Genomic DNA, 26,085 nt, shown 5'->3' with positions numbered 1-26,085 from the left:
TGCTAACCCAACTGCCACACTGTCACTTAGGGGTGATTGTCAGGGGAGGGAGCCACTGTTCAATGCACAGATACATACACGAGGTGTTATTGTTTTAAAGTTTGGTGGGTACGGAAACAAAACAAAACAAAACAAAACAAAACACACACACACACTCTCTCTCTCTCTCTCTCTCTCTGAATAGGTTAAACATATCCAAATAAAATTTACTGCAAGTTCCGTAGAGTTTAATTTGTGCTACAAGACATTGCATAGGAAACTATTTTAAGCCCCTGAGGAAAAATATCCATGGTTTAAGGTGCAACTGGTTTTGCTTCTTCTTTGGGGAGAAGGTTGAGAGGACCTCTGGACTCGCTGGCGGGCAGCGGAAACGCAGAACGGAAGGTGATCCCGGGTGGTGATTGGAGAATGGTGTGTCTTGTTTCTTGCAGCATAAAATATGTAGTGTGCGTGTGTGTTGAGGGGGGGTTGTATCATTTTTTCTAGAAACAGTTGACCTTCAGTATCTGAATCAATCGATACATGAGAATGTTGCAGCCCAAGAAAGAAGCTGCTATACAATTGATTATACTAAGTAATTAATGTGTTTCAAGAAAGCAGATTTCGAGATGAGATGCGGGCCCTGAGTCAACTTCATACAAGTACGGTGTGCATCCCGGCAAATTCCCGGGGACCAGCTCTGCGGGTTTGCCAGGGGTCTATTTCTTCCAGTCGTGCCCCTGACGCCCTCTGAGATGCCACCACCCCGACAATGCAATCGCAGAATGCCACCTAGCAGGTTGCCCTGCCGCCACCGTCAAGGTTGGTGATGCCACATTCTGCTGGGGGCCCTCAGGTTTTATGTGGGAAACATTTTCATTGTCAGAGAATGCTCATTCTGCTCAGATACTCTTGATACTGTAACTAAAGACTGGTTTTCGCCACACTAACCATTTCCATTTCCAAGGAGACAGGGGCATACCAGGAAGGGGGAGGGGTTCCGTTTTAGACGAAATGAAGCCAGAAGTTGGCAAATGACAGAAGCACCTTTGCAAAGGGCGGCCCCTGTGGTGAAGTTTCCTTCCTGACCCCAGGGAGCGGGGCGGGGGTGGGGGGTTGTGCAGGGACCACCTCACTGGCCCCTGGGACTGGTCCCAGCTGCCTCTGCATCTCCAGGGCACCCATCCCTTCCGCTGGACACAAACCGGTCCGCGGGCTGCCTACTGCCCCCCGCAGGCAAAGGTGCGGAAGATAACAACACAAGAGAACAGGAGGAGGTACATTCTCAGGAAGGATGGGCTTGAAAAACCACGGTTCCTACTTGATTTCCTCTTTCTCACGAGTATGAAGCGAAAAAGGTCCAACACTCAAACAAAAGCGTCTTTCCACGCTAAGTGTTGAAATATGAGTGTCGTCTGGGAATAAAAAAAAAAAAAGCCCCCCCCAATGACTTTTAAATACATATATACATCTGTAACATAATTTAAAAAGGTCTTTAGAGAACATAAAAACTTCAATAGCATCCACCCGGATTAAGTTGTTGTTGTGGTTTTTTTTTACCTTTATGGTCCATTAAAAAAATTAGATGCCGCCTTTCTCATATGTCCTCTCCTCCCCAGACTTTATAAAAGTGATTTTCAATTTAAATTTGTACTTAACAAATAGAAAGCTATTTGATTGGCAATGACCTGCAGGAGAAATTCCCTTCAGGCCTCCCCCACCCCACCCCACCCCACCCACCCCACGGTGGGGGTGGCAGGCAGAGCATTGCGTGTGCTTGGTCCTTGGGGGCACTGAGGGTCAGGCCTGGAGCCACCCGGTCTGTCGGAGCCACGGGGCCCATCCGCCAGAGGGAGGGCCACCCATTCAGATCACAAAGTCATCCTGGTCCGCAGGACTGAAGGCGGCTGCTCTCAGGATGTCCAGGGAGTTCACCAGGATGAGAGTCCCCGTGAGGTGTTTCCAGCGCTTGGTGATGGGGTTCTTCATCCTGTCCAGGCCTATGTGCAGCTCCTGGATGACGTCCCGGTAGCTGTCCCCGACCTGGTGGCTCCAGGTGAGTAAAAAGTCATACGCGGGTTTCCACATGGCCTGCGCGGCGGAGCCGTCCGCAACCAAAGGAGAGAGAAGAAGGGACAAAGGTGAGGGACAGGACGACACTAAACCCTGTCAACTGCCCCGGTTCCTTTGCTGGTTTTATTTATTTTTTTATGTGACTCTTTAAGAGTGGAACAAACTAGAAGCAACAGGTGCCCCGTCCCTGTCCCAGGCCCGCACATGTCAGAGGGAACCATGCGTTGCGAGTGAGAGGGGGAACGTAGCAGATGGCGTCTCCACAGGCAGAAGGGATTTCTGTCCTTACAGTCCCTGTGTCACACTCTCTATCGGGGCATTTAGACATTTGTTGTGTTTATAGAGGAGGAAGACCTGTATGCTTGGAGCGTCCTGTCTCCTAGGTCTCTGGAAGCTTAAAGCCACCTCCCCCAGCAAGCAAGGAAACGACGTCTGAGCAGGAACCTGCCGGCTCTGGCCCACATGACACAACACACCAGGTGTTCCCGCAGGGGGCCCCGGGGACCGGAGCACAGGGGACCAGAGGGCCCTGTTCACACCGGAGCCCCTCGGACTGAAAATAATCTAGGTTGCGTCCCACTTCATGGCAGAGCGGCCTTGCCCGTGACAGAGCGGGAGTCACGACTGAAGCCCCCACGAAGGATGACATCAGCCCCCAATCGGTGAGGGCCTCTTGTGTGCCGGGCACGTGCTTTCACGCCCCGACTCACCGTGAGCACCCTCACAAACACGCTATAGACTCACCGTGCGCACCCTCACAAACACGCTCTAGACTCACCGTGCGCACCCTCACAAACACGCTCTAGACTCACTGTGCGCACCCTCACAAACACGCTATAGACTCACTGTGCGCACCCTCACAAACACGCTCTAGACTCACTGTGCGCACCCTCACAAACACGCTCTAGACTCACTGTGCGCACCCTCACAAATACGCTCTAGACTCACGGTGAGCACCCTCACAAACACGCTCTAGACTCACTGTGCGCACCCTCACAAACACGCTATAGACTCACTGTGCGCACCCTCACAAACACGCTCTAGACTCACTGTGCGCACCCTCACAAACACGCTCTAGACTCACTGTGCGCACCCTCACAAACACGCTATAGACTCACTGTGCGCACCCTCACAAACACGCTCTAGACTCACTGTGCGCACCCTCACAAACACACTCTAGACTCACTGTGCGCACCCTCACAAACACGCTATAGACTCACTGTGCGCACCCTCACAAATACGCTCTAGACTCAAGGTGAGCACCCTCACAAACACGCTCTAGACTCACTGTGCGCACCCTCACAAACACGCTATAGACTCACTGTGCGCACCCTCACAAACACGCTCTAGACTCACTGTGCGCACCCTCACAAACACGCTCTAGACTCACTGTGCGCACCCTCACAAACACGCTCTAGACTCACTGTGCGCATCCTCACAAACACGCCCTAGACTCACTGTGCGCATCCTCACAAACACGCCCTAGACTCACTGTGCGCATGTGCACATCCTCACAAACACGCTCTAGACTCACTGTGCGCACCCTCACAAACACGCTCTAGACTCACTGTGTGCACCCTCACAAACACGCTCTAGACTCACTGTGCGCACCCTCACAAACACGCCATAGACTCACTGTGCACATCCTCACAAACACGCCATAGACTCACTGTGCACATCCTCACAAACACGCTCTAGACTCACTGTGCGCACCCTCACAAACACGCTCTAGACTCACCGTGCGCATCCTCACAAACACGCTCTAGACTCACCGTGCGCACCCTCACAAACACGCTCTAGACTCACCGTGCGCACCCTCACAAACACGCTCTAGACTCACCGTGCGCATCCTCACAAACACGCTCTAGACTCACCGTGCGCATCCTCACAAACACGCTCTAGACTCACCGTGCGCACCCTCACAAACACGCTATAGACTCACCGTGCGCACCCTCACAAACACGCTCTAGACTCACCGTGCGCACCCTCACAAACACGCTCTACACTCACCGTGCGCACCCTCACAAACACGCTCTAGACTCACCGTGCGCACCCTCACAAACACGCTCTAGACTCACCGTGCGCACCCTCACAAACACGCTCTAGACTCACCGTGCGCACCCTCACAAACACGCTCTAGACTCACCGTGCGCACCCTCACAAACACGCTCTAGACTCACTGTGCGCATCCTCACAAACACTCTATAGACTCACTGTGCGCATCCTCACAAACACGCTCTAGACTCACTGTGCGCATCCTCACTCTATAGACTCACTGTGCGCACCCTCACAAACACGCTCTAGACTCACCGTGCGCATCCTCACTCTATAGACTCACTGTGCGCATCCTCACAAACACACTCTAGACTCACTGTGCGAATCCTCACACTCTATAGACTCACTGTGCGCACCCTCACAAACACGCTCTAGACTCACTGTGTGCATCCTCACAAACACGCTATAGACTCACTGTGCGCATCCTCACAAACACGCTATAGACTCACTGTGCGCACCCTCACACTCTATAGACTCACTGTGCGCACCCTCACAAACACGCTCTAGACTCACTGTGCACATCCTCACAAACACGCTATAGACTCACCGTGCGAATCCTCACACTCTATAGACTCACCGTGCGCATCCTCACAAACACGCTCTAGACTCACCGTGCGCACCATCACAAACACGCTCTAGACTCACTGTGCGCACCCTCACAAACACGCTCTAGACTCAGTGTGCACACCCTCACAAACACGCTCTAGACTCACTGTGCGCACCCTCACAAACACGCTCTAGACTCAGTGTGCGCACCCTCACAAACACGCTCTAGACTCACTGTGCGCATCCTCACAAACACGCTGTAGACTCACTGTGCGCATCCTCACAAACACGCTCTAGACTCACTGTGCGCACCCTCACAAACACGCTCTAGACTCACTGTGCGCACCCTCACAAACACGCTCTAGACTCACCGTGCGCACCCTCACAAATACGCTCTAGACTCACCGTGCACATCCTCACAAACACGCTCTAGACTCACTGTGCGCATCCTCACTCTATAGACTCACTGTGCGCACCCTCACAAACACGCTCTAGACTCACCGTGCGCATCCTCACTCTATAGACTCACTGTGCGCATCCTCACAAACACGATCTAGACTCACCGTGCACATCCTCACAAACACGCTCTAGACTCACCGTGCGCATCCTCACAAACACGCTCTAGACTCACCGTGCGCATCCTCACAAACACGCCATAGACTCACCGTGCGCATCCTCACAAACACGCTCTAGACTCACCGTGCGCATCCTCACAAACACGCTCTAGACTCACCGTGCGCATCCTCACAAACACGCTCTAGACTCACCGTGCGCATCCTCACAAACACGCCATAGACTCACCGTGCGCATCCTCACAAACACGCTCTAGACTCACCGTGCGCATCCTCACAAACACGCTCTAGACTCACCGTGCGCATCCTCACAAACACGCTCTAGACTCACCGTGCGCACCGTCACAAACACGCCATAGACTCACCGTGCGCACCCTCACAAACACGCCATAGACTCACCGTGCGCACCCTCACAAACACGCTCTAGACTCACCGTGCGCATCCTCACAAACACGCCCTAGACTCACCGTGCGCACCCTCACAAACACGCCATAGACTCACCGTGCGCACCCTCACAAACACGCTCTAGACTCACCGTGCGCACCCTCACAAACACGCTCTAGACTCACCGTGCGCACCCTCACAAACACGCTCTAGACTCACCGTGCGCACCCTCACAAACACGCTCTAGACTCACCGTGCGCACCCTCACAAACACGCTCTAGACTCACCGTGCGCACCCTCACAAACACGCTCTAGACTCACCGTGCGCACCCTCACAAACACGCTCTAGACTCACCGTGCGCACCCTCACAAACACGCTCTAGACTCACCGTGCGCACCCTCACAAACACGCTCTAGACTCACCGTGCGCACCCTCACAAACACGCTCTAGACTCACCGTGCGCACCCTCACAAACACGCTCTAGACTCACCGTGCGCACCCTCACAAACACGCTCTAGACTCACCGTGCGCATCCTCACAAACACGCTCTAGACTCACCGTGCGCACCCTCACAAACACTCTATAGACTCACTGTGCGCATCCTCACAAACACGCTCTAGACTCACTGTGCGCATCCTCACTCTATAGACTCACTGTGCGCACCCTCACAAACACGCTCTAGACTCACCGTGCGCATCCTCACTCTATAGACTCACTGTGCGCACCCTCACAAACACGCTCTAGACTCACCGTGCGCACCCTCACAAACACGCTCTAGACTCACCGTGCGCACCCTCACACTCTATAGACTCACTGTGCGCACCCTCACAAACACGCTCTAGACTCACCGTGCGCATCCTCACTCTATAGACTCACTGTGCGCATCCTCACAAACACGCTCTAGACTCACGGTGCGCACCCTCACAAACACGCTCTAGACTCACCGTGCGCATCCTCACAAACACGCTCTAGACTCACCGTGCGCACCCTCACAAACACGCTCTAGACTCACCGTGCGCATCCTCACACTCTATAGACTCACCGTGCGCATCCTCACAAACACGCCATAGACTCACCGTGCGCACCCTCACAAACACGCTCTAGACTCACCGTGCGCACCCTCACAAACACGCTCTAGACTCACCGTGCGCACCCTCACAAACACGCTCTAGACTCACCGTGCGCACCCTCACAAACACGCTCTAGACTCACCGTGCGCACCCTCACAAACACGCTCTAGACTCACCGTGCGCACCCTCACAAACACGCTCTAGACTCACCGTGCGCACCCTCACAAACACGCTCTAGACTCACCGTGCGCATCCTCACAAACACGCTCTAGACTCACCGTGCGCACCCTCACAAACACGCTCTAGACTCACTGTGCGCACCCTCACAAACACGCTCTAGACTCAGTGTGCGCACCCTCACAAAAACGCTCTAGACTCACTGTGCGCACCCTCACAAACACGCTCTAGACTCAGTGTGCGCACCCTCACAAACACGCTCTAGACTCACTGTGCGCATCCTCACAAACACGCTCTAGACTCACTGTGCGCATCCTCACAAACACGCTCTAGACTCACTGTGCGCACCCTCACAAACACGCTCTAGACTCACTGTGCGCACCCTCACAAACACGCTCTAGACTCACCGTGCGCACCCTCACAAATACGCTCTAGACTCACCGTGCACATCCTCACAAACACGCTCTAGACTCACTGTGCGCATCCTCACTCTATAGACTCACTGTGCGCACCCTCACAAACACGCTCTAGACTCACCGTGCGCATCCTCACTCTATAGACTCACTGTGCGCATCCTCACAAACACGATCTAGACTCACCGTGCACATCCTCACAAACACGCTCTAGACTCACCGTGCGCATCCTCACAAACACGCCATAGACTCACCGTGCGCATCCTCACAAACACGCTCTAGACTCACCGTGCGCATCCTCACAAACACGCTCTAGACTCACCGTGCGCATCCTCACAAACACGCTCTAGACTCACCGTGCGCATCCTCACAAACACGCCATAGACTCACCGTGCGCATCCTCACAAACACGCTCTAGACTCACCGTGCGCATCCTCACAAACACGCTCTAGACTCACCGTGCGCATCCTCACAAACACGCTCTAGACTCACCGTGCGCACCGTCACAAACACGCCATAGACTCACCGTGCGCACCCTCACAAACACGCCCTAGACTCACCGTGCGCACCCTCACAAACACGCTATAGACTCACCGTGCGCATCCTCACAAACACGCCCTAGACTCACCGTGCGCACCCTCACAAACACGCCCTAGACTCACCGTGCGCACCCTCACAAACACGCTCTAGACTCACCGTGCGCACCCTCACAAACACGCTCTAGACTCACCGTGCGCACCCTCACAAACACGCTCTAGACTCACCGTGCGCACCCTCACAAACACGCTCTAGACTCACCGTGCGCACCCTCACAAACACGCTCTAGACTCACCGTGCGCACCCTCACAAACACGCTCTAGACTCACCGTGCGCACCCTCACAAACACGCTCTAGACTCACCGTGCGCACCCTCACAAACACGCTCTAGACTCACCGTGCGCACCCTCACAAACACGCTCTAGACTCACCGTGCGCACCCTCACAAACACGCTCTAGACTCACCGTGCGCACCCTCACAAACACGCTCTAGACTCACCGTGCGCACCCTCACAAACACGCTCTAGACTCACCGTGCGCACCCTCACAAACACGCTCTAGACTCACCGTGCGCACCCTCACAAACACGCTCTAGACTCACCGTGTGCACCCTCACAAACACGCTCTAGACTCACCGTGCGCACCCTCACACTCTATAGACTCACTGTGCGCATCCTCACAAACACGCTCTAGACTCACTGTGCGCATCCTCACTCTATAGACTCACTGTGCGCACCCTCACAAACACGCTCTAGACTCACCGTGCGCACCCTCACTCTATAGACTCACTGTGCGCACCCTCACAAACACGCTCTAGACTCACCGTGCGCACCCTCACAAACACGCTCTAGACTCACCGTGCGCACCCTCACACTATAGACTCACTGTGCGCACCCTCACAAACACGCTCTAGACTCACCGTGCGCATCCTCACTCTATAGACTCACTGTGCGCATCCTCACAAACACGCTCTAGACTCACCGTGCGCACCCTCACAAACACGCTCTAGACTCACCGTGCGCATCCTCACAAACACGCCCTAGACTCACCGTGCGCACCCTCACAAACACGCTCTAGACTCACCGTGCGCACCCTCACACTCTATAGACTCACCGTGCGCACCCTCAGAAACACGCCATAGACTCACCGTGCGCACCCTCACAAACACGCTCTAGACTCACCGTGCGCACCCTCACAAACACGCTCTAGACTCACCGTGCGCACCCTCACAAACACGCTCTAGACTCACCGTGCGCACCCTCACAAACACGCTCTAGACTCACCGTGCGCACCCTCACAAACACGCTCTAGACTCACCGTGCGCACCCTCACAAACACGCTCTAGACTCACCGTGCGCACCCTCACAAACACGCTCTAGACTCACCGTGCGCATCCTCACAAACACGCTCTAGACTCACCGTGCGCACCCTCACAAACACGCTCTAGACTCACCGTGCGCATCCTCACAAACACGCTCTAGACTCACCGTGCGCACCCTCACAAACACGCTCTAGACTCACCGTGCGCACCCTCACAAACACGCTCTAGACTCACTGTGCGCACCCTCACAAACACGCTCTAGACTCAGTGTGCGCACCCTCACAAACACGCTCTAGACTCACTGTGCGCACCCTCACAAACACGCTCTAGACTCACTGTGCGCATCCTCACAAACACGCTCTAGACTCACTGTGCGAATCCTCACACTCTATAGACTCACTGTGCGCACCCTCACAAACACGCTCTAGACTCACTGTGCACATCCTCACAAACACGCTATAGACTCACTGTGCGCATCCTCACACTCTATAGACTCACTGTGCGCACCCTCACAAACACGCTCTAGACTCACTGTGCACATCCTCACAAACACGCTATAGACTCACTGTGCGCATCCTCACACTCTATAGACTCACTGTGCGCATCCTCACACTCTAGACTCACTGTGCACATCCTCACAAACACGCTCTAGACTCACTGTGCGCATCCTCACAAACACGCTCTAGACTCACTGTGCGAATCCTCACACTCTATAGACTCACTGTGCGCACCCTCACAAACACGCTCTAGACTCACTGTGTGCATCCTCACAAACACGCTATAGACTCACTGTGCGCATCCTCACAAACACGCTATAGACTCACTGTGCGCATCCTCACACTCTATAGACTCACTGTGCGCACCCTCACAAACACGCTCTAGACTCACTGTGCACATCCTCACAAACACGCTATAGACTCACCGTGCGAATCCTCACACTCTATAGACTCACCGTGCGCATCCTCACAAACACGCTCTAGACTCACCGTGCGCACCCTCACAAACACGCTCTAGACTCAGTGTGCGCACCCTCACAAACACGCTCTAGACTCACTGTGCGCACCCTCACAAACACGCTCTAGACTCAGTGTGCGCACCCTCACAAACACGCTCTAGACTCACTGTGCGCATCCTCACAAACACGCTCTAGACTCACTGTGCGCATCCTCACAAACACGCTCTAGACTCACTGTGCGCACCCTCACAAACACGCTCTAGACTCACTGTGCGCACCCTCACAAACACGCTCTAGACTCACTGTGCGCACCCTCACAAACACGCTCTAGACTCACTGTGCGCACCCTCACAAACACGCTCTAGACTCACTGTGCGCACCCTCACAAACACGCTCTAGACTCACTGTGCGCACCCTCACAAACACGCTCTAGACTCACTGTGCGCACCCTCACAAACACGCTCTAGACTCACTGTGCGCATCCTCACAAACACGCTATAGACTCACTGTGCGCACCCTCACAAACACGCTATAGACTCACTGTGCGCACCCTCACAAACACGCTCTAGACTCACTGTGCGCACCCTCACAAACACGCTCTAGACTCACTGTGCGCATCCTCACAAACACGCTCTAGACTCACTGTGCGAATCCTCACACTCTATAGACTCACTGTGCGCACCCTCACAAACACGCTCTAGACTCACTGTGCACATCCTCACAAACACGCTATAGACTCACTGTGTGCATCCTCACACTCTATAGACTCACTGTGCGCATCCTCACACTCTAGACTCACTGTGCACATCCTCACAAACACGCTCTAGACTCACTGTGCACACCCTCACAAACACGCTCTAGACTCACTGTGCACATCCTCACAAACACGCTATAGACTCACTGTGCGCATCCTCACAAACACGCTCTAGACTCACTGTGCGCATCCTCACAAACATGCTCTAGACTCACTGTGCGCATCCTCACAAACACGCTCTAGACTCACTGTGCGAATCCTCACACTCTATAGACTCACTGTGCGCACCCTCACAAACACGCTCTAGACTCACTGTGCACATCCTCACAAACACGCTCTAGACTCACTGTGCGCATCCTCACAAACACGCTCTAGACTCACTGTGCGCACCCTCACAAACACGCTCTAGACTCACTGTGCGCACCCTCACAAACACGCTCTAGACTCACTGTGCGCACCCTCACAAACACGCTCTAGACTCACTGTGCGCACCCTCACAAACACGCTCTAGACTCACTGTGCGCACCCTCACAAACACGCTCTAGACTCACTGTGCGCATCCTCACAAACACGCTCTAGACTCACTGTGCGCACCCTCACAAACACGCTCTAGACTCACTGTGCGCACCCTCACAAACACGCTCTAGACTCACTGTGCGCATCCTCACAAACACGCTCTAGACTCACTGTGCGCACCCTCACAAACACGCTCTAGACTCACTGTGCGCACCCTCACAAACACGCTCTAGACTCACTGTGCGCACCCTCACAAACACGCTCTAGACTCACTGTGCGCACCCTCACAAACACGCTCTAGACTCACTGTGCGCACCCTTACAAACACGCTCTAGACTCACTGTGCGCACCCTCACAAACACGCTCTAGACTCACTGTGCGCATCCTCACAAACACGCTATAGACTCACTGTGCGCACCCTCACAAACACGCTCTAGACTCACTGTGCGCACCCTCACAAACACGCTCTAGACTCACTGTGCGCACCCTCACAAACACGCTCTAGACTCACTGTGCGCATCCTCACAAACACGCTCTAGACTCACTGTGCGAATCCTCACACTCTATAGACTCACTGTGCGCACCCTCACAAACACGCTCTAGACTCACTGTGCACATCCTCACAAACACGCTATAGACTCACTGTGTGCATCCTCACACTCTATAGACTCACTGTGCGCATCCTCACACTCTAGACTCACTGTGCACATCCTCACAAACACGCTCTAGACTCACTGTGCACACCCTCACAAACACGCTCTAGACTCACTGTGCGCATCCTCACAAACACGCTCTAGACTCACTGTGCACACCCTCACAAACACGCTCTAGACTCACTGTGCACATCCTCACAAACACGCTATAGACTCACTGTGCGCATCCTCACAAACACGCTCTAGACTCACTGTGCGCATCCTCACAAACACGCTCTAGACTCACTGTGCGCATCCTCACAAACACGCTCTAGACTCACTGTGCGAATCCTCACACTCTATAGACTCACTGTGCGCACCCTCACAAACACGCTCTAGACTCACTGTGCACATCCTCACAAACACGCTCTAGACTCACTGTGCGCACCCTCACAAACACGCTCTAGACTCACTGTGCGCATCCTCACAAACACGCTCTAGACTCACTGTGTGCATCCTCACAAACACGCTATACAACAGACGTCGCCACGACTGCGGTGTGCAGGAGGCAAGAGGTGCTGCCCAGCTCACCTCACTGTCCACGACCCCGTTCCTGTCCCGGTGGGGAGACTCGTACGCATCCATCTGCTGCTTGGACACCTTGGCGAGCTTCTCGGCCAGCTCCCGCCAGCGCTGCGCCACCTCGACAGCCGTGGTCAGGAGCACAAAGTCCTGGATGAGTCTGACCACCAGGCCCTGGCAGTCCATCTTCAGTAAGGCCTGGGGGGGGGCAGGGCGTGAGGTGAGGCAGAGGGCAGGTTCCGGCTGCTCGATCCCCGACGTGGGGCCAACGTGCCCCGCCCGACGTACCGCCTGTGACACACCCTCGAAGCTCTGCCCCACTGAGACCCACAGGAAAGCTGAGCATTTGTGGGGAAGACACGGTTTAACCGTGTCCCGCCCCAGAGCCACATCTACCGAGACCTCAGCTGGTGGCCGTACTCGGAAGGAGGGTCTTTGCAGGTGTAATTAGCTCAAGTGAGGTCATACGGAATTAGAGCAGACCCCTCATCCAGTGCCTGGCATCCTAACAGGACAGGAGCGGACACAGAGACAGAGGGGAGACGTCCAGAGACTGAGGCCGAGGGGTGATACAGCCAGGAGCGAGGCATGGACCGGAGTCTCCCCAGAGCCTCGGGGGGGGGGGGGAGGGGACCGGCCCTGCCGACACTTCCAGATGCGAGGGGACAGACTTGGACTTTGGAGCCTCTTGTTTGTGGCAACTTGTCCTGGTCCCCCCAGGACAGGACACCCAGGGTGAGTGGGGATGACAGATGTCCATCTTGTTTCCACTCCCGCCAGGGAAACTGGGGGTGGGTTGTGTCCTCGGCCAAGACCGACAGCGTGACCTGGGGCTCCCAGGGGGACGAGAGGACAGGCTGGATGGACGGAGTGTGACGTGCTGATGGCGCCGGCCAGAGGGAGTGTTCCGTGGGCAGGCAAGGTGTGGGGTCCTAGACTCTGGTTAGGGTCTGGAGCTGGATGGAGACTCAGGACTCTTGGGTTTTGGGGGCCAAGTGGAGGCCCTGTGTGCGGGGAGACGAAGGAGACAGGACGGAACAGGGCGCCCCGTCGAAAAGCGTTCTCCAGGGTCAGTAGGCGTGTGCCCTGTCAGATCTGAAGGTGCGTTCAGACAGAGGTGACTGACTGTGGGGACGCGGGAGGGAAAGGCACGTCCATCAGCCCGGGAAGGAGGCCAGTCAGGGGACAGAGCCCTGGCCACGCCCTGCTCGTCCCGCGAGCTCGAGCCCACCTCGGCCCCTGACGCCGACACGGGGCCCACAGTCTCGAGCCACCTCGGCACCTGACGCCGACACGAGGCCCACAGTCTCGAGCCCACCTCGACCCCTGACGCCGACACGGGGCCCACAGTCTCGAGCCACCTCGGCACCTGACGCCGACACGAGGCCCACAGTCTCGAGCCCACCTCGATCCCTGACGCCGACACAGGGCCCACAGTCTCCACGTACTCTGTGTGACCCCAGCATTCCTGCTTAAATAACCCAAACCAAATCAAATCAAACCCACGGGCTCCCTGGTCCGCACACGGAGGGACATAAATGGCCCCCCCACACCAAGTTACGTGACGGCTGCTGGGCGTCTGGGGCAACCCTAATCCTACGGGAAGTCAGCACGGCGCTGAGAAGAGGCCAGGTGACATCAGCCACCAGGACCCCGGGATCCGGAGCTGGGCATGCTGAAGTCACTCTGCCGTTCCCTGGAAGGGCGTCCGACCAACGTCGCCTCCACGACCGAGGACTCGGTTCCAGGAAGTGCTCCTCGGAAGACCCCGGGGGACGGTTACCGAGACTCCCTTGGGCCCACATCTTTCTAATTCTTCCCCCTCCCCGCCGCGGAGACAGCCCCGCACGCTGAAAGCTCGGTGCTCCACAAGGACAGTGTTGTTCTGACCAGGGAGGGATCCGTACTGATAACAGGTTTTCCACTTGGACTTCCCCACACACTCGGAACACCTTTTCCGGGACCCGTGAAGAGTATCAGAAGCAAGTCAAGGACTTAATTCCCTGAAAAGACAGCGGAGACTCTGCAGCTCCTGCTCTTCATGAAACGAAACAAAAACTCCGACGCCGAGACTCGGCTTCCGGAAGAGAGGGGAGTGTGTGCGCTCACCGGTGGGGCCACCCACCTGGCACAAGCGACACCACCGCACACCTGCGGGACTTTTAAAATGATTTCCCATCACTCTCGAGCCTGGCTCTCCCCAAAGTGACCACTGGCTGCCCTGTGGCCAGCGGGGAGGTCTTCCCCAGTCCCTGGAGGGGCCAGCACGTTGCAGTGTCGTCCAGAACACGGGCGGAGGAGCACGCAGAGACGCACGGGCAAGGGCGCAGCTCCCGGAGCGCGGGCCGCGGTCAGACAGGTGCCGCACGCCCTTCCGCGGACCCGGGGCCAACAGCACCTGCCCACGCTGAGTGACTCGGGCGGCCACGGTGGGCACACGCGCAGCTGGGAGAGGCAGCCTGCGGGACCGCGCTGGCTGGCAACACCGCAGGGAACTGGTCACAACCGCAGCACTTACATCCACCTGGTTACCTGAGGGGGGACCCGTGGGGGGGCCTGCGGGGTTACCTGTGGGGGGACCTGCGGGGGTACCTGTGGGGGGGCCTGCGGGGGTATCTGAGGGGGGACCCGTGGGGGGGATCCGTGGGGGGACCTGCGGGGTTACCTGTGGGGGATCCGTGGGGGGACCTGTGGGTGGGCCCATGGGGGGGCCTGTGGGGGATCCGTGGGGGGCCCTGTGGGTGGGCCCGTGGGGGGTCCTGTGGGGGGACCGTGGGGGGGCCTGTGGGGGATCTGTGGGGGGACCTGAGGGGGGACCCGTGGGGGGACCTGAGGGGTTACCTGAGGGGGGACCCACGGGGGGACCTGTGGGGGGATCCGTGGGGGGACCTGTGGGGGATCCGTGGGGGGCTTGTGGGGGGACCTGCGGGGTTACCTGCGGGGGCATCTGAGGGGGGACCCGTGGGGGGGATCCGTGGGGGGACCTGCGGGGTTACCTGTGGGGGGACCTGAGGGGAGCCTTGCTCTCAGCTGCTGCTCATCGGCAGTGGAGTATCAGCGCAAAAGCAGCACACGCCGCCCTTACCAGCAGCAATGCCAATGAGGGCTATTCTCATTCCGGAAAAAACAAAACCTGGGCGGAGCCAAGGCCACTGTGCCAACCCAGAGGCCCCTGCCGCTCTGAAGGTCAGCACCGGCGGGCACTGAACCTGTCACCGAGGCCTCAGCACAGGGCCGACCGCAGACCCCGGCCAACCAGCCGCAAACGCTCCCGGCCAGGCGAGGGGAGAGGCAGAGGGCTGGCCGCAGCGTCCCCGCTAGTGCTGGACCACCGGGTTTCAAGTCAGATGGGGGGGAGGGCCCAGGGGCCCCCCATGCACACGCTCGTGAGGGTGCCCCTGACCCGGCAGCCCTGCCATGTGACCCGTAACTCTCACCTGCCACCTCTGCTGAAAAGGATCTGCCCTCTTGTGGCTTAACAAGAGTATATAATCCAGGGTGAGTATGAAAATTAGGTCCTCCACCCCCGGGCGTCCTGGTATTCTGAGGGAAAGGCACTCAGAGGGGGACACTCGGCTGACCGCCACCTGAGTGACCGAGGCTGAGAAGAGGCAAGGGGCAGGGATGCACCTGGACTCACAAAAGGAGGTTATACCTAGAAGGCAGCACGGAGACAACGTTATGGATGATGAGGTGTAGTGACTGTTGGGCGGATAAAATGTATTATGCTCACTTTGTTAAAGATAACACGAGGAGGCAGTCGCCCAGGTGATATTAATGTGTGTTGGGGTGGGCTAGGGGCAAGCAGAATCCTTGTAGCCTTGGTTTTGGGATTAAGCCTGTCCCACCCTTTTTGGTGTGAGGTGGTACAATTCTATCATGCCTCAGAGAAGTGACTTTGTATTAGAGACTTCCCTGTTATGTATATTGGATTAAGGGTTTGGATTTCTATACTATAAAATGGGGACGGAACGCGAGTTTGCGCTCTTGGTTCCTGAGGTTAGCATGAGAGAGCGGAGAGAGTAGAGCCAGCAGCGGAAGGAGGCCACGTGGAGGAGGCCAGGAGAAGCAGCCAAGATGGCGGAGTGCTGAGTGAGATGCCAGTTTGTGTAGAGTTTGTATCTGGGATAAGGAAGGAGATGGGGAACTGAGGAGAAGAAGGCTGGTGAGCTAGAAACCTTTGATTCTAGGAAACTCGGATAAGTCAGTGGCTTTGTGAGCACTGAGTGTGACTGGGTTTTGGAGCCCAGTGTATGTTTTTACTTGCCCGCCGGGTGCAAGCTAGGATTAAAGGCTATGGCCCATCAGCTTTTGGCTCCGCTGTTTCTTTACCGACTGTCCGAATCCAATGCGAACCTGCATGGGCCGGGCTGCTGTGATAGTGGCCCCGGCCCTGCCTGCTGGCTTTATAGTGACCCAGAGGCACAAGGTCTTATAAGAGGAGATCTGAGCTGGTACCTGAAGGAGGTGAAAAGCCAGCCCCATGAAACGGGGGGTGGTGGGAGAGAACTCCCGGCAGAGGAAATAGCACATGTACAAATGGAGGCAGGGGCGAGCTAGGTGTGTTCAAGACCCGGTGAAGGGGCCGGAGGGGCTGGTGTGGAAGGAGCCTGCATGGTCCCCCGTGATGTGGGACTGGGAGGAAGGGGAGGTCTCACAGGGCCTTGGGGCAGAGGACGGGCCTGCACCCCGTTCTGATGACAGCAGACAGATGGACCTTTTTCCTTCTCATCTCCCTGCAACTCTGCTGTCCAAAACCTTCATTCACCCTGCCTCATTCATTTCATCACGGTTTCCAAACAGCAAGGGATCATTACCATCTTCACAGAGCGGGCTGGGGGGAGGGGGAGGGGACAGTCTGGCTGTGCGAGGGCGCGGGCTAGACCCCAGGCTGACGCTGCAGGAAGCATGGCTGCTCAGGGATCTCCCAGTCCCTGGAAAGACCACACCTGGCTTCCCGCGCAACTCAAACACTCTCCTGCAGGGATAAGCCGGTCTGTGGTTTCTAGAAGTCTGGCAGGGCTTTCAGATCTGCCTGCATGGAGATGAGGAGGAGACAGGGAAGGAGCCGGGGGAGGGGGGCACGGGGGGGGGGGGGCACACGGCAGAGCCAGTTTCACTTCAGCACAAGTCCAGCCTCGCCCGCAGGCCCAGGCACCTTCCCGCCAAGGTCGAGTTTCACTTCCTCCTCCCTGGGACTCCGGGAACCCCAGTGGGTGGGTGCGGGGCTGGGGGAGGGGGAGAGGGTCCCAGACCCACACAGAGCCCTCTCCCACACAAACTAACCTAAGGAAGCCAACTCAAAAATCTGTTCTGGCTTCCCTAAATTGTGTGTGTGTGTGTGTGTGTGTGTAGGAGCCATGGCTCCAGTCTTCCGAAAAGGAACAAGGAAATGAGATAAAAAAAGCCTCCCTGGATGGAGCTGTGCGGGTGTGTTCACTCTTCACCTCCGCCCACCGCCCACCATGGTGAGCTGTTCCTGCCTGAAGCGCCAGCAACTCCATTCACGCTCCAGGAGAGCTCGTAATTCCGTAATTCCGTAATGGATGGAGGATTCCAGCCTGAGGCTGGTGAGGGGGACGCTCAGCCCCCCCTCAGCCCCCGCCCAGCCCCCCCTCAGCCCCCCCTCAGCCCCCGCCCAGCCCCCCCTCAGCCCCCCCTCAGCCCCCGCCCAGCCCCCCCTCAGCCCCCGCTCAGCCCCCCCTCAGCCCCCGCCCAGCCCCTGCCCACTGTGCGGGGCCCATCAGGGGGTGGGCAGGGTGAGCCCGCGGAGGAACTGATTTTACAGGCAGGCCGGTGAGGGTGAGGTGTGTCCTGAAGGGAGGGACATGAGGCAGCACTGGGGGGGGCACCCCACGTGTCCAGGGGAGGTTCCCTGCTGACCCGCTCACCCCCTGGCCATGACCACCCCTTGTCTGGTCTGTCCCATTGTTCTAACGGTCTCCTGGTTGGCAAGGTTGCCCCTCCGCTCCCAGCTCCCTCCTCTGTGCCGTACAGGTCCCCCTTTGGCTCCATGTGTGCTGACACTTCATACCACGTGGACCACTGCCAGGGGGCCCTGTGCCCCCCTCCCTGCAGCAGTGGCCACGCCACAGGGGACTGCAGCCCTCTGTCCCCTGGCTCCAGGGGGCAGCACGGAGAGCTGTGTGCAAAGAATGAACCTCGGCTAGCCGCGCACTCGTGGACGTGGGCACAGAGACACAGAGCCACCTGGCTCCCCCGTTCCAGGAGGCACAGAACGGCAGGTGCTGGGGGAAGGGGAGGAGGGGGAGAGTGACAGAAAGGCCAGAGGCACTGAGTCCCTCCCCCCCGAAGTTAGGAGGCAACAGAGGCTGTCTGGAGCCGGTGGAACAAGGAAGAAACACACATGGCCGAGTCACCAAGGTGTTCGCACGGGACACAGCATCGGGAGGGCAGGGGAGGGGACCAAGACGGCTCCTATTGCACAGTGAAGTCGACAATGTCCAGCACAGACTCCACAGAGAGACCAAGAGAAGGACATTATTAATCGTGGCCAAGTCCACTGCCAGAACTTATCTAACGATTAAGCGTGGAGTTGCAGGTGGGGTGTGGAACTGGGGCGGAGCCCAGGCCTGAGGGAGCCATGAAGGCTTCCAGTAAATGCTTCCGGGTTGGCTGGTGGCGGGGATGGGGGTGGGGTGTAACCCGTAGTGTGACCCCAGCGTCCCCTTTACTTCTCGGGATCCCAATTCCTGATGGTGCTGGCAACCGGGAGGCTGTCCTCGGACCTGGCTCAAATGCACACGAAAGGAGGAAGAGGAGCAGTCCAGGGAAAGGGTGGGACCACCAAGTAAGACACCGGGATAAAATTCTCTTTACAGCAAAGCCAGACTTTGGGGCAGTGGCTCTTAAAATGTCTGGGTCACCGATGCCACTAGGAATCTGATGAAAGTACAGAGCTTCTCTAGGAGATCTAAAAAGGGGAGGTTGGAGCACAGGGCCCCCACATGTCTCCATCCCACCGGAGCCCCCATTTCAGGGGAAAGGAGCCCTGAACGCTCTTCACCGCAGGGATTCCTGACCTGTTTGGGGGTCCCTCAGTCCCGTGTGAACACCTTTCTCCAGGCACATGCCAAGCACACTGCCCTCCATCTCAGGGAGCAGAGAGGAGCCCAGACGCCGAACCCCACTGGACCTAAGTGAGCACGTCATGGAAAAGGCCGGAGCATGCGCCCAGCCGCCCTGCCCTCCCCACCCCCCCAACCTCGCCCCCGCCCCGCCCCGCTCTCCCCCCCCTGCCCCGCCCCGCTCTCCCCCCTGCCCCAGCCCCGCCCTCCCCAACCCCCAGCCTCGCCCCCGCCCTGCCCTCCCTGCCCCGCTCTCCCCCCTGCCCCAGCCCCGCCCTCCCCAACCCCCAGCCTCGCCCCCGCCCCGCCCTCCCCTGCCCCGCCCCGCCCCGCTCTCCCCCGCCCCGCCCCGCCCCGCCCTCCCCCGCCCCGCCCCGCCCTCCCCAACCCCCCAGCCTCGCCCGCCCGCCCCCACCCCCGCCCAGCCTCACCATCATGAGCTCCTTCTGGAAGGACTTGCGCTCTTTGCTGTCCGCGTTGTTGCAGTCCTCCTTCAGCTTCTCCAGGACGCAGGCCACCCGCTCGGGCTCGCTGTCCAGCTCGGCCCGGCAGAAGCAGGTGAGCGGCAGGCTCCCGTAGCCCAGGGCGTCGGCGAAGGCGCGCCAGCTGCCGATGTTCTCCATGAGCAGCGTCCGGACGGAGGCGTAGATGTAGGTGAGGAACTTGCAGGGCCGCAGGATCTGCTCCAGCAGCTCCGAGGTGCTCAGCTCGGGCCCGGCGAGCAGGCTGGGCCGGGCCCGGCCCACCACCAGCACGTTCTTGGCGTGCACCAGGCCGACCTTGCCCTGGTGGTAGCCGATGTACCACTCCTTGGTCCACAGCTGCCCCTTCAGCCGGATCTTCTCCTCGCTGAGCAGGGCCACGCCGTCGCCCTTCTTGTACTCCAGCAGGTAGTGGTTCTTGCTCTGCCGGACCACGGTCTTGAGCAGCTTGCCGAACTTGAGGCTGGACACGGGGCGGTCCTGGAACGTCGGGTACTTGGTGGTGGCGGCGGCGAACGGGGAGAGGATGATTTTCCCGACCTCGTTCTTCTTGAGAAACCGCCTCTGCCCGGACGGCTTGATGGCGCTCTTGGGGGGCGGCTGGGGGGTCTGCACGCAGAACTGGGTCAGGATGGCGTCCTGGTCGTCCTTCAGCTGGACCCTCAGGGTGAAGTCGGAGAGCTCGCCGGGGTTCTGGCAGGTGATGGGGAAGATGAGACGGCTCACCTTGCCCAGCCGCACCTGGAACGCCCTCACCACCTTGGCCTGCTCGCCGGCTCCGACCTCGTAGTTGGTCGTGTTGGAGAACATGTAGACCTGCAGGTCCTGGGGCCTGGGCAGGACGAACTGGTGCCTGCCCCACAGCTGCAGGGCCACCGGGGCGGGGCTGGGGGCCTGGCGCGTGACCTCACTGACCAGGAGAGTCTTGGGGGCACAGTCGTGCCCAAAAATGGTCACCACGGTCTTGAAGGACGGGTGAATGTGTTTGGGGCCGTAGAGACCCACGGTGACCTTTTTATTGATGAAGTCCCATATGGTGGAGGGGTAGAGAATGTTTGGCCCGTGGGCGACGATGGCCAGGTACATGCAGGGCTCCAGGTTGTCCAAGTGCACCTGGACCGTGTCCCCGTAGCTGTAGGCGAGTGGCATGGGGACGTAGGGCCCTTCCTTCACATCGCTCCTCAGGCACTGGAGGCCCACAGTGCTTTTGCTGAAAATGTCGCTTTTCACCTCGGCCGACACTTTCATCTCCAAGACGATAACGGTCTTCACCTCCAGGGTGCTCAGCTTCACCTCCAGCAGCGGGCTGACGCTGCAGCAGCGGTCGCTGTTGAGCTCCAGCGGAGGGTCCAGCAGCGCCTTCACCGCGATCTGCTGCGTCTCCCCGGGGGCCACGTGGCCCTCGGGCACGTGCAGGCTGACGCTGGTGTCGGGGAGCCTCACGGAGCCCCCGGCGCTGTCCAGCTTGCACACGACGTTCGTCTCCACCGCCTGGGTCTGGCCCCACCCGGGGCTCTGGCCCAGCAAGTCCAGGTCCTGGCAGGACCGAGCCAGCTTCCGGTGGCTCAGCCAGGCCGCGCGGAAGTCTTCCCGGCTCTGGAACTGCTCGGGGGCCGGCGACTTCAAGCCGGGGAAGAACCCCCCTGAGGTGTCGGGGGCATCGGACTTGGCTTGGAGGACGGAGAGCTCGGACAGGCTGTAGGAACGTTTGCTCCTGAAGAAGGGGTTGTCCCGCTTGACCGGCCCCTCCGCGTGGGCCGGCCCCGCGGCCGGCAGCTCCTCGAAGATGTTGCCGGTGCTGTTCGTGGTGGCCGAGCTGGACTCGGTGAAGGAAGCCGTGCCCGGATCGAAGAGCAGCAGGTCCACCGTGTTTCTGGGGGCCAGCTCCTCCAAGCCGGGCACCGCGGGCGCGTTCCCGTTCAGGAACGGGTTTGTCTGGAGCCCGTTCCAGAAGGGGTTGTTGTTACTGTAGGTCTTGCCCAAGGCCTTCTTGTCGTCCGTCCACCCCGCGAGCAGGTCCAGCTCCTGGGCCACGTCGTCGGGGCTGTCGGGCAGATTGTCGATCATCCCGCTGTCGCTCAGCGTGGAGTTCCGGTAGCTCAAGGGCTGCACGTAGGAGGAGGGGATGTAGCCCATCTCCGTGGTGTTGTGGGCGTACCACCACTCCCCGCCGGACGAGTCCAGGACGTAGAGGTGGTCGCCCTTGGAGAACTTGAGGGTGGTGAAGTTGTTTGGGCAGTAGTCCTTGATTGCTATCACCTCCTTCGCATCCCCGAAAGGTGTGGGATTGTCTGCGAGCAAGGCACTGGGGGAAGGCACTGCAAGAAGCACACGGAACAGAAGGTCAGGGCGTGGCCGGCGGGGGTGGGGGGGGGTGGGGAGGGGCGGGCAGCGCAGAGCACCGTCCGAAACACGGGAGAAGGCGGTCAAAGAAACAGAAGCCACCAGATACAGCCAACGAGCCAGGGGAGAAACTCGCAGAGACAGACCGTGGTGGAGTTCGGTGTGTCATCCACACGTCAACGGGGGCACGGTTCGGTCACCAGACACGGCTGTGTCCCCGTTCCACATGCAATGTCAGGCGAGGCCACGACGGAAGTCTCCCCGCCGTCCACGTGAATAGTCTCCCCGCCGTCCACGTGAATAGTCTCCCCGCCGTCCGCGTGAATAGTCTCCCCGCCGCCCACGTGAATAGTCTCCCCGCCGCCCACGTGAATAGTCTCCCCGCCGTCCGCGTGAATAGTCTCCCCGCCGCCCACGTGAATAGTCTCCCCGCCGTCCACATGAGTAGTCTCCCCGCCGTCCACGGGAATAGTCTCCCCGCCGCCCACGTGAATAGTCTCCCCGCCGTCCACGGGAATAGTCTCCCCGCCGTCCACGTGAATGCAGCTAACTCAGCCTGATGGAACGGTCACCACGCCCCTGGGCTTCCAACATCTCATTTCAGATCAAACTTCTTTCTTTACCTGACCGACGGGCCAGAGCGGCTGCTGGGCAGCAGAGGGAGCAGAACAAGCTGCCCCCCCCCAGCACGGGCCCCCGTGGCCTGCGGGTGAACAAGCTGCCCCCCCCTCCCCGAGCACGGGCCACCGTGGCCTGCGGGTGAACAAGCTGCCCCCCCAGCACGGGCCACCGTGGCCTGCGGGTGAACAAGCTGCCCCCCCAGCACGGGCCACCGTGGCCTGCGGGTGAACAAGCTGCCCCCCCCCCCAGCACGGGCCACCGTGGCCTGAGGGTGAACAAGCTGCCCCCCCCAGCACGGGCCACCGTGGCCTGAGGGTGAACAAGCTGCCCCCCCCAGCACGGGCCACCGTGGCCTGAGGGTGAACAAGCTGCCCCCCCAGCACGGGCCCCCGTGGCCTGCGGGTGAACAAGCTGCCCCCTCCCCGAGCACGGGCCACCGTGGCCTGCGGGTGAACAAGCTGCCCCCCCAGCACGGGCCACCGTGGCCTGCAGGTGAACAAGCTGCCCCCCCCCAGCACGGGCCACCGTGGCCTGCAGGTGAACAAGCTGCCCCCCCAGCACGGGTCACCGTGGCCTGCGGGTGAACAAGCTGCCCCCCCCCAGCACGGGCCACCGTGGCCTGCGGGTGAACAAGCTGCCCTCCCCGAGCACGGGCCACCGTGGCCTGCGGGTGAACAAGCTGCCCCCCCCAGCACGGGCCACCGTGGCCTGCGGGTGATTCTGATCTGAAGACAAGCACGCCCGAGAGAGACCCGGGAAGAGCCTCTGACCTCTTCCTGAACTGCTGGCGGGAGGTGGACAGAGGGTCTGTTCCCGGAAGAGGGTGGTCACCAGGCAGAAAGAACCGCAGGGACCAGGGGTCAGGCTGGTGGGCTGGGACGGGTGGGGCGTGGGCCCTGGAGATTACATTCCCGCCCCACTGTCTCTGCGGGGCGTGGAGAGCATGTGTTTATCAAAGGTTTGCTCTCCTGTCTTCCTGTGAATGGTCTCCTCTCCTCTGAGCACCAAACCCTCACCTCTTCCTTCTCAGCTTGGCCTGACCGATGGGCCTTTCTGGCTTTAGTACCCCTGGTCTCACATTCTTCAGGGGTTCCCACACGTATCTACAGTGTGTCCGCAAAGTCATGGTGCACTTTTGACTGGTCACAGGAAAGCAACAAAAGACAATAGAAATGTGAAATCTGCACCAAATAAAGGGAAAACCCTCCTAGTTTTATACATAAAAAGGTGCAGTTCGATGTGGGCTCACACACAGATTTTTTAGGGCTCCTTAGGTAGCTATCCCGTATAGCCTCTACAGACTCGTCACTGACTGATGGCCTACCAGAACGGGGTTTCTCCACCAAACTGCTGGTTTCCTTCAACTGCTTATCCCACCGAGTAATGTTATTCCTATGTGGTGGCGCTTCGTTATAAATGTGCCGATATTCATGTTGCACTTTGGTCACGGATTCGAATTTAGCGAGCCAGAGAACACACTGAACTTTCCTCTGTACCGTCCACATCTCGACTGGCATGGCCGTGGGCTGCTCCGCTGTATACATGGTGTTACGTCATCATCTGTGCATGCGCACATGCTGCCACATCATCCTACAGAAACTGGGAGGGTTTTCCTTTTATTTGGTGTAGATTTCACATTTTTATCGTCTTTTGTTGCTTCCCTATGATCTGTCAAAAGTGCACCATGACTTTACGAACACACTGTATTTAAATTTGCTTTCTCTGGTTCATCTGTCTGATGTCGATGTCATTATTAGGTGAGCCAAAGAATCTAGGAGGGAAGAGGAAAAACTGTCCTCTCCCCAAGGAGAAAGAGAAATGGGATGGGATTTCCCTAGAAAACACAGAGAGTGTTTGGAGGTGGTGACCCCGGGACCGGTGACCAGGCCCTAGGAAAGATGAGCCTCAGAAGACTCTGGCGTGTGTCTGGGCCGACTCCGGGTCCCGCCTTCCACACGTAAGGCCGTTGCCCCTGACGCCCGGGCCCGTCCGTTCCATTTCCAGGTTGAACCCGCCGCCCCTCACACTGTGTACAGGACACGAGATGGTGGAGGCCAGGCTCTTTCTCAACCTCCTGAAACCGGTCCTTCAAAAATAACAACACGGAAACAGCCTCTCCCACGTGCCCTAAAATCCACGGGTTTACGGCCGCCCAGAGTTCACGTTATTTCCAAACAACGGCTGAAGCAGTCCGGAATAAAAACCCCAACACTTGAAACAGTGACTCAGCTCATTGATGGGTGTCTTGGCCTCCCACCCCCGACGCTACCGGAGTGGACGGCGACTCAGAACCGCCGAACGAAGTCATCTTAAACAAGGGCAGTGTGTGTTTTTTTGGGGAAAAAAAAAAGATAATTTCACACCTGTGAGTTTTATCAACCTCATGTACTTGGCAAAGTCTGTTCCAAGCACAGAGCTCTTTCTGACAAATAAACCCCACCCCCACTGGGATGTGCCTCGTTTTATGACAGTTTGCTCATCTGTGCCTTCCTGTAACAACAACAAAGAATGAAGAAAGGAAAGCTGCTCTGTGCTGCCTGGTAAACAAGCAGAGGACGAACGCAATTTCTACCTGAGCTGCTACTCCAATGAAGCCAGCAGGCGTTCTATCTATCACACTGGCCCTCCAAGAAAAGACCCCCGACTCCCGCCCTGCCTCCCTTTCCTCTGGAAGGAAACCATGGAAACGAGATGGTCTTCCCTCGGCACAGCCTGAAGCAGGAAGCTCCTCTTCAGCTGTGGGCACTGGGTGACGGAGGCCTGCTGGACCCAGGCCTCAACGGTGGCCGCCTGACCACCCTCTGTCCGGGCCCTGGGGGAGAATCTGGCTCTGTCCGGGCCCTGGGGGAGAATCTGGCTCTGTCCGGGCCCTGGGGGAGAATCTGGCTCTGTCCGGGCCCTGGGGGAGCATCTGGCTCTGTCCGGGCCCTGGGGGAACATCTGGCTCTGTCCGGGCCCTGGGGGAACATCTGGCTCTGTCCAGG

At 58.4% G+C, this 26,085-nt stretch overlaps 1 protein-coding gene across 2 annotated transcripts in view; it reads right to left on the bottom strand.

Annotated features, from left to right (window-relative positions):
• Positions 1 to 211: 211 nt before the first annotated feature.
• SH3BP4 (SH3 domain binding protein 4) overlaps positions 212 to 26,085 on the bottom strand; it is a 104,947-nt gene continuing 79,073 nt past the window's right edge. For both annotated transcript variants that reach the window (XM_066345207.1, XM_066345208.1), the window contains exons 3-5: positions 20,087 to 22,455; positions 12,577 to 12,765; positions 212 to 2,070 (exon numbers count right to left, since the gene is read on the bottom strand). In XM_066345207.1, coding sequence (XP_066201304.1) covers positions 1,846 to 2,070; positions 12,577 to 12,765; positions 20,087 to 22,455 — 2,783 coding nt within the window. In that variant the 3' untranslated portion in view covers positions 212 to 1,845. The remainder of the gene's footprint in view (positions 2,071 to 12,576; positions 12,766 to 20,086; positions 22,456 to 26,085) is intronic.

Source organism: Saccopteryx leptura, chromosome 7, assembly GCF_036850995.1.
Source record: "Saccopteryx leptura isolate mSacLep1 chromosome 7, mSacLep1_pri_phased_curated, whole genome shotgun sequence".
Classification (NCBI taxonomy): Eukaryota; Metazoa; Chordata; class Mammalia; order Chiroptera; family Emballonuridae; genus Saccopteryx; species Saccopteryx leptura.
Note: the sequence above shows the minus strand (reverse complement) of the source record. Positions and strands in the feature narration are given on the sequence as shown.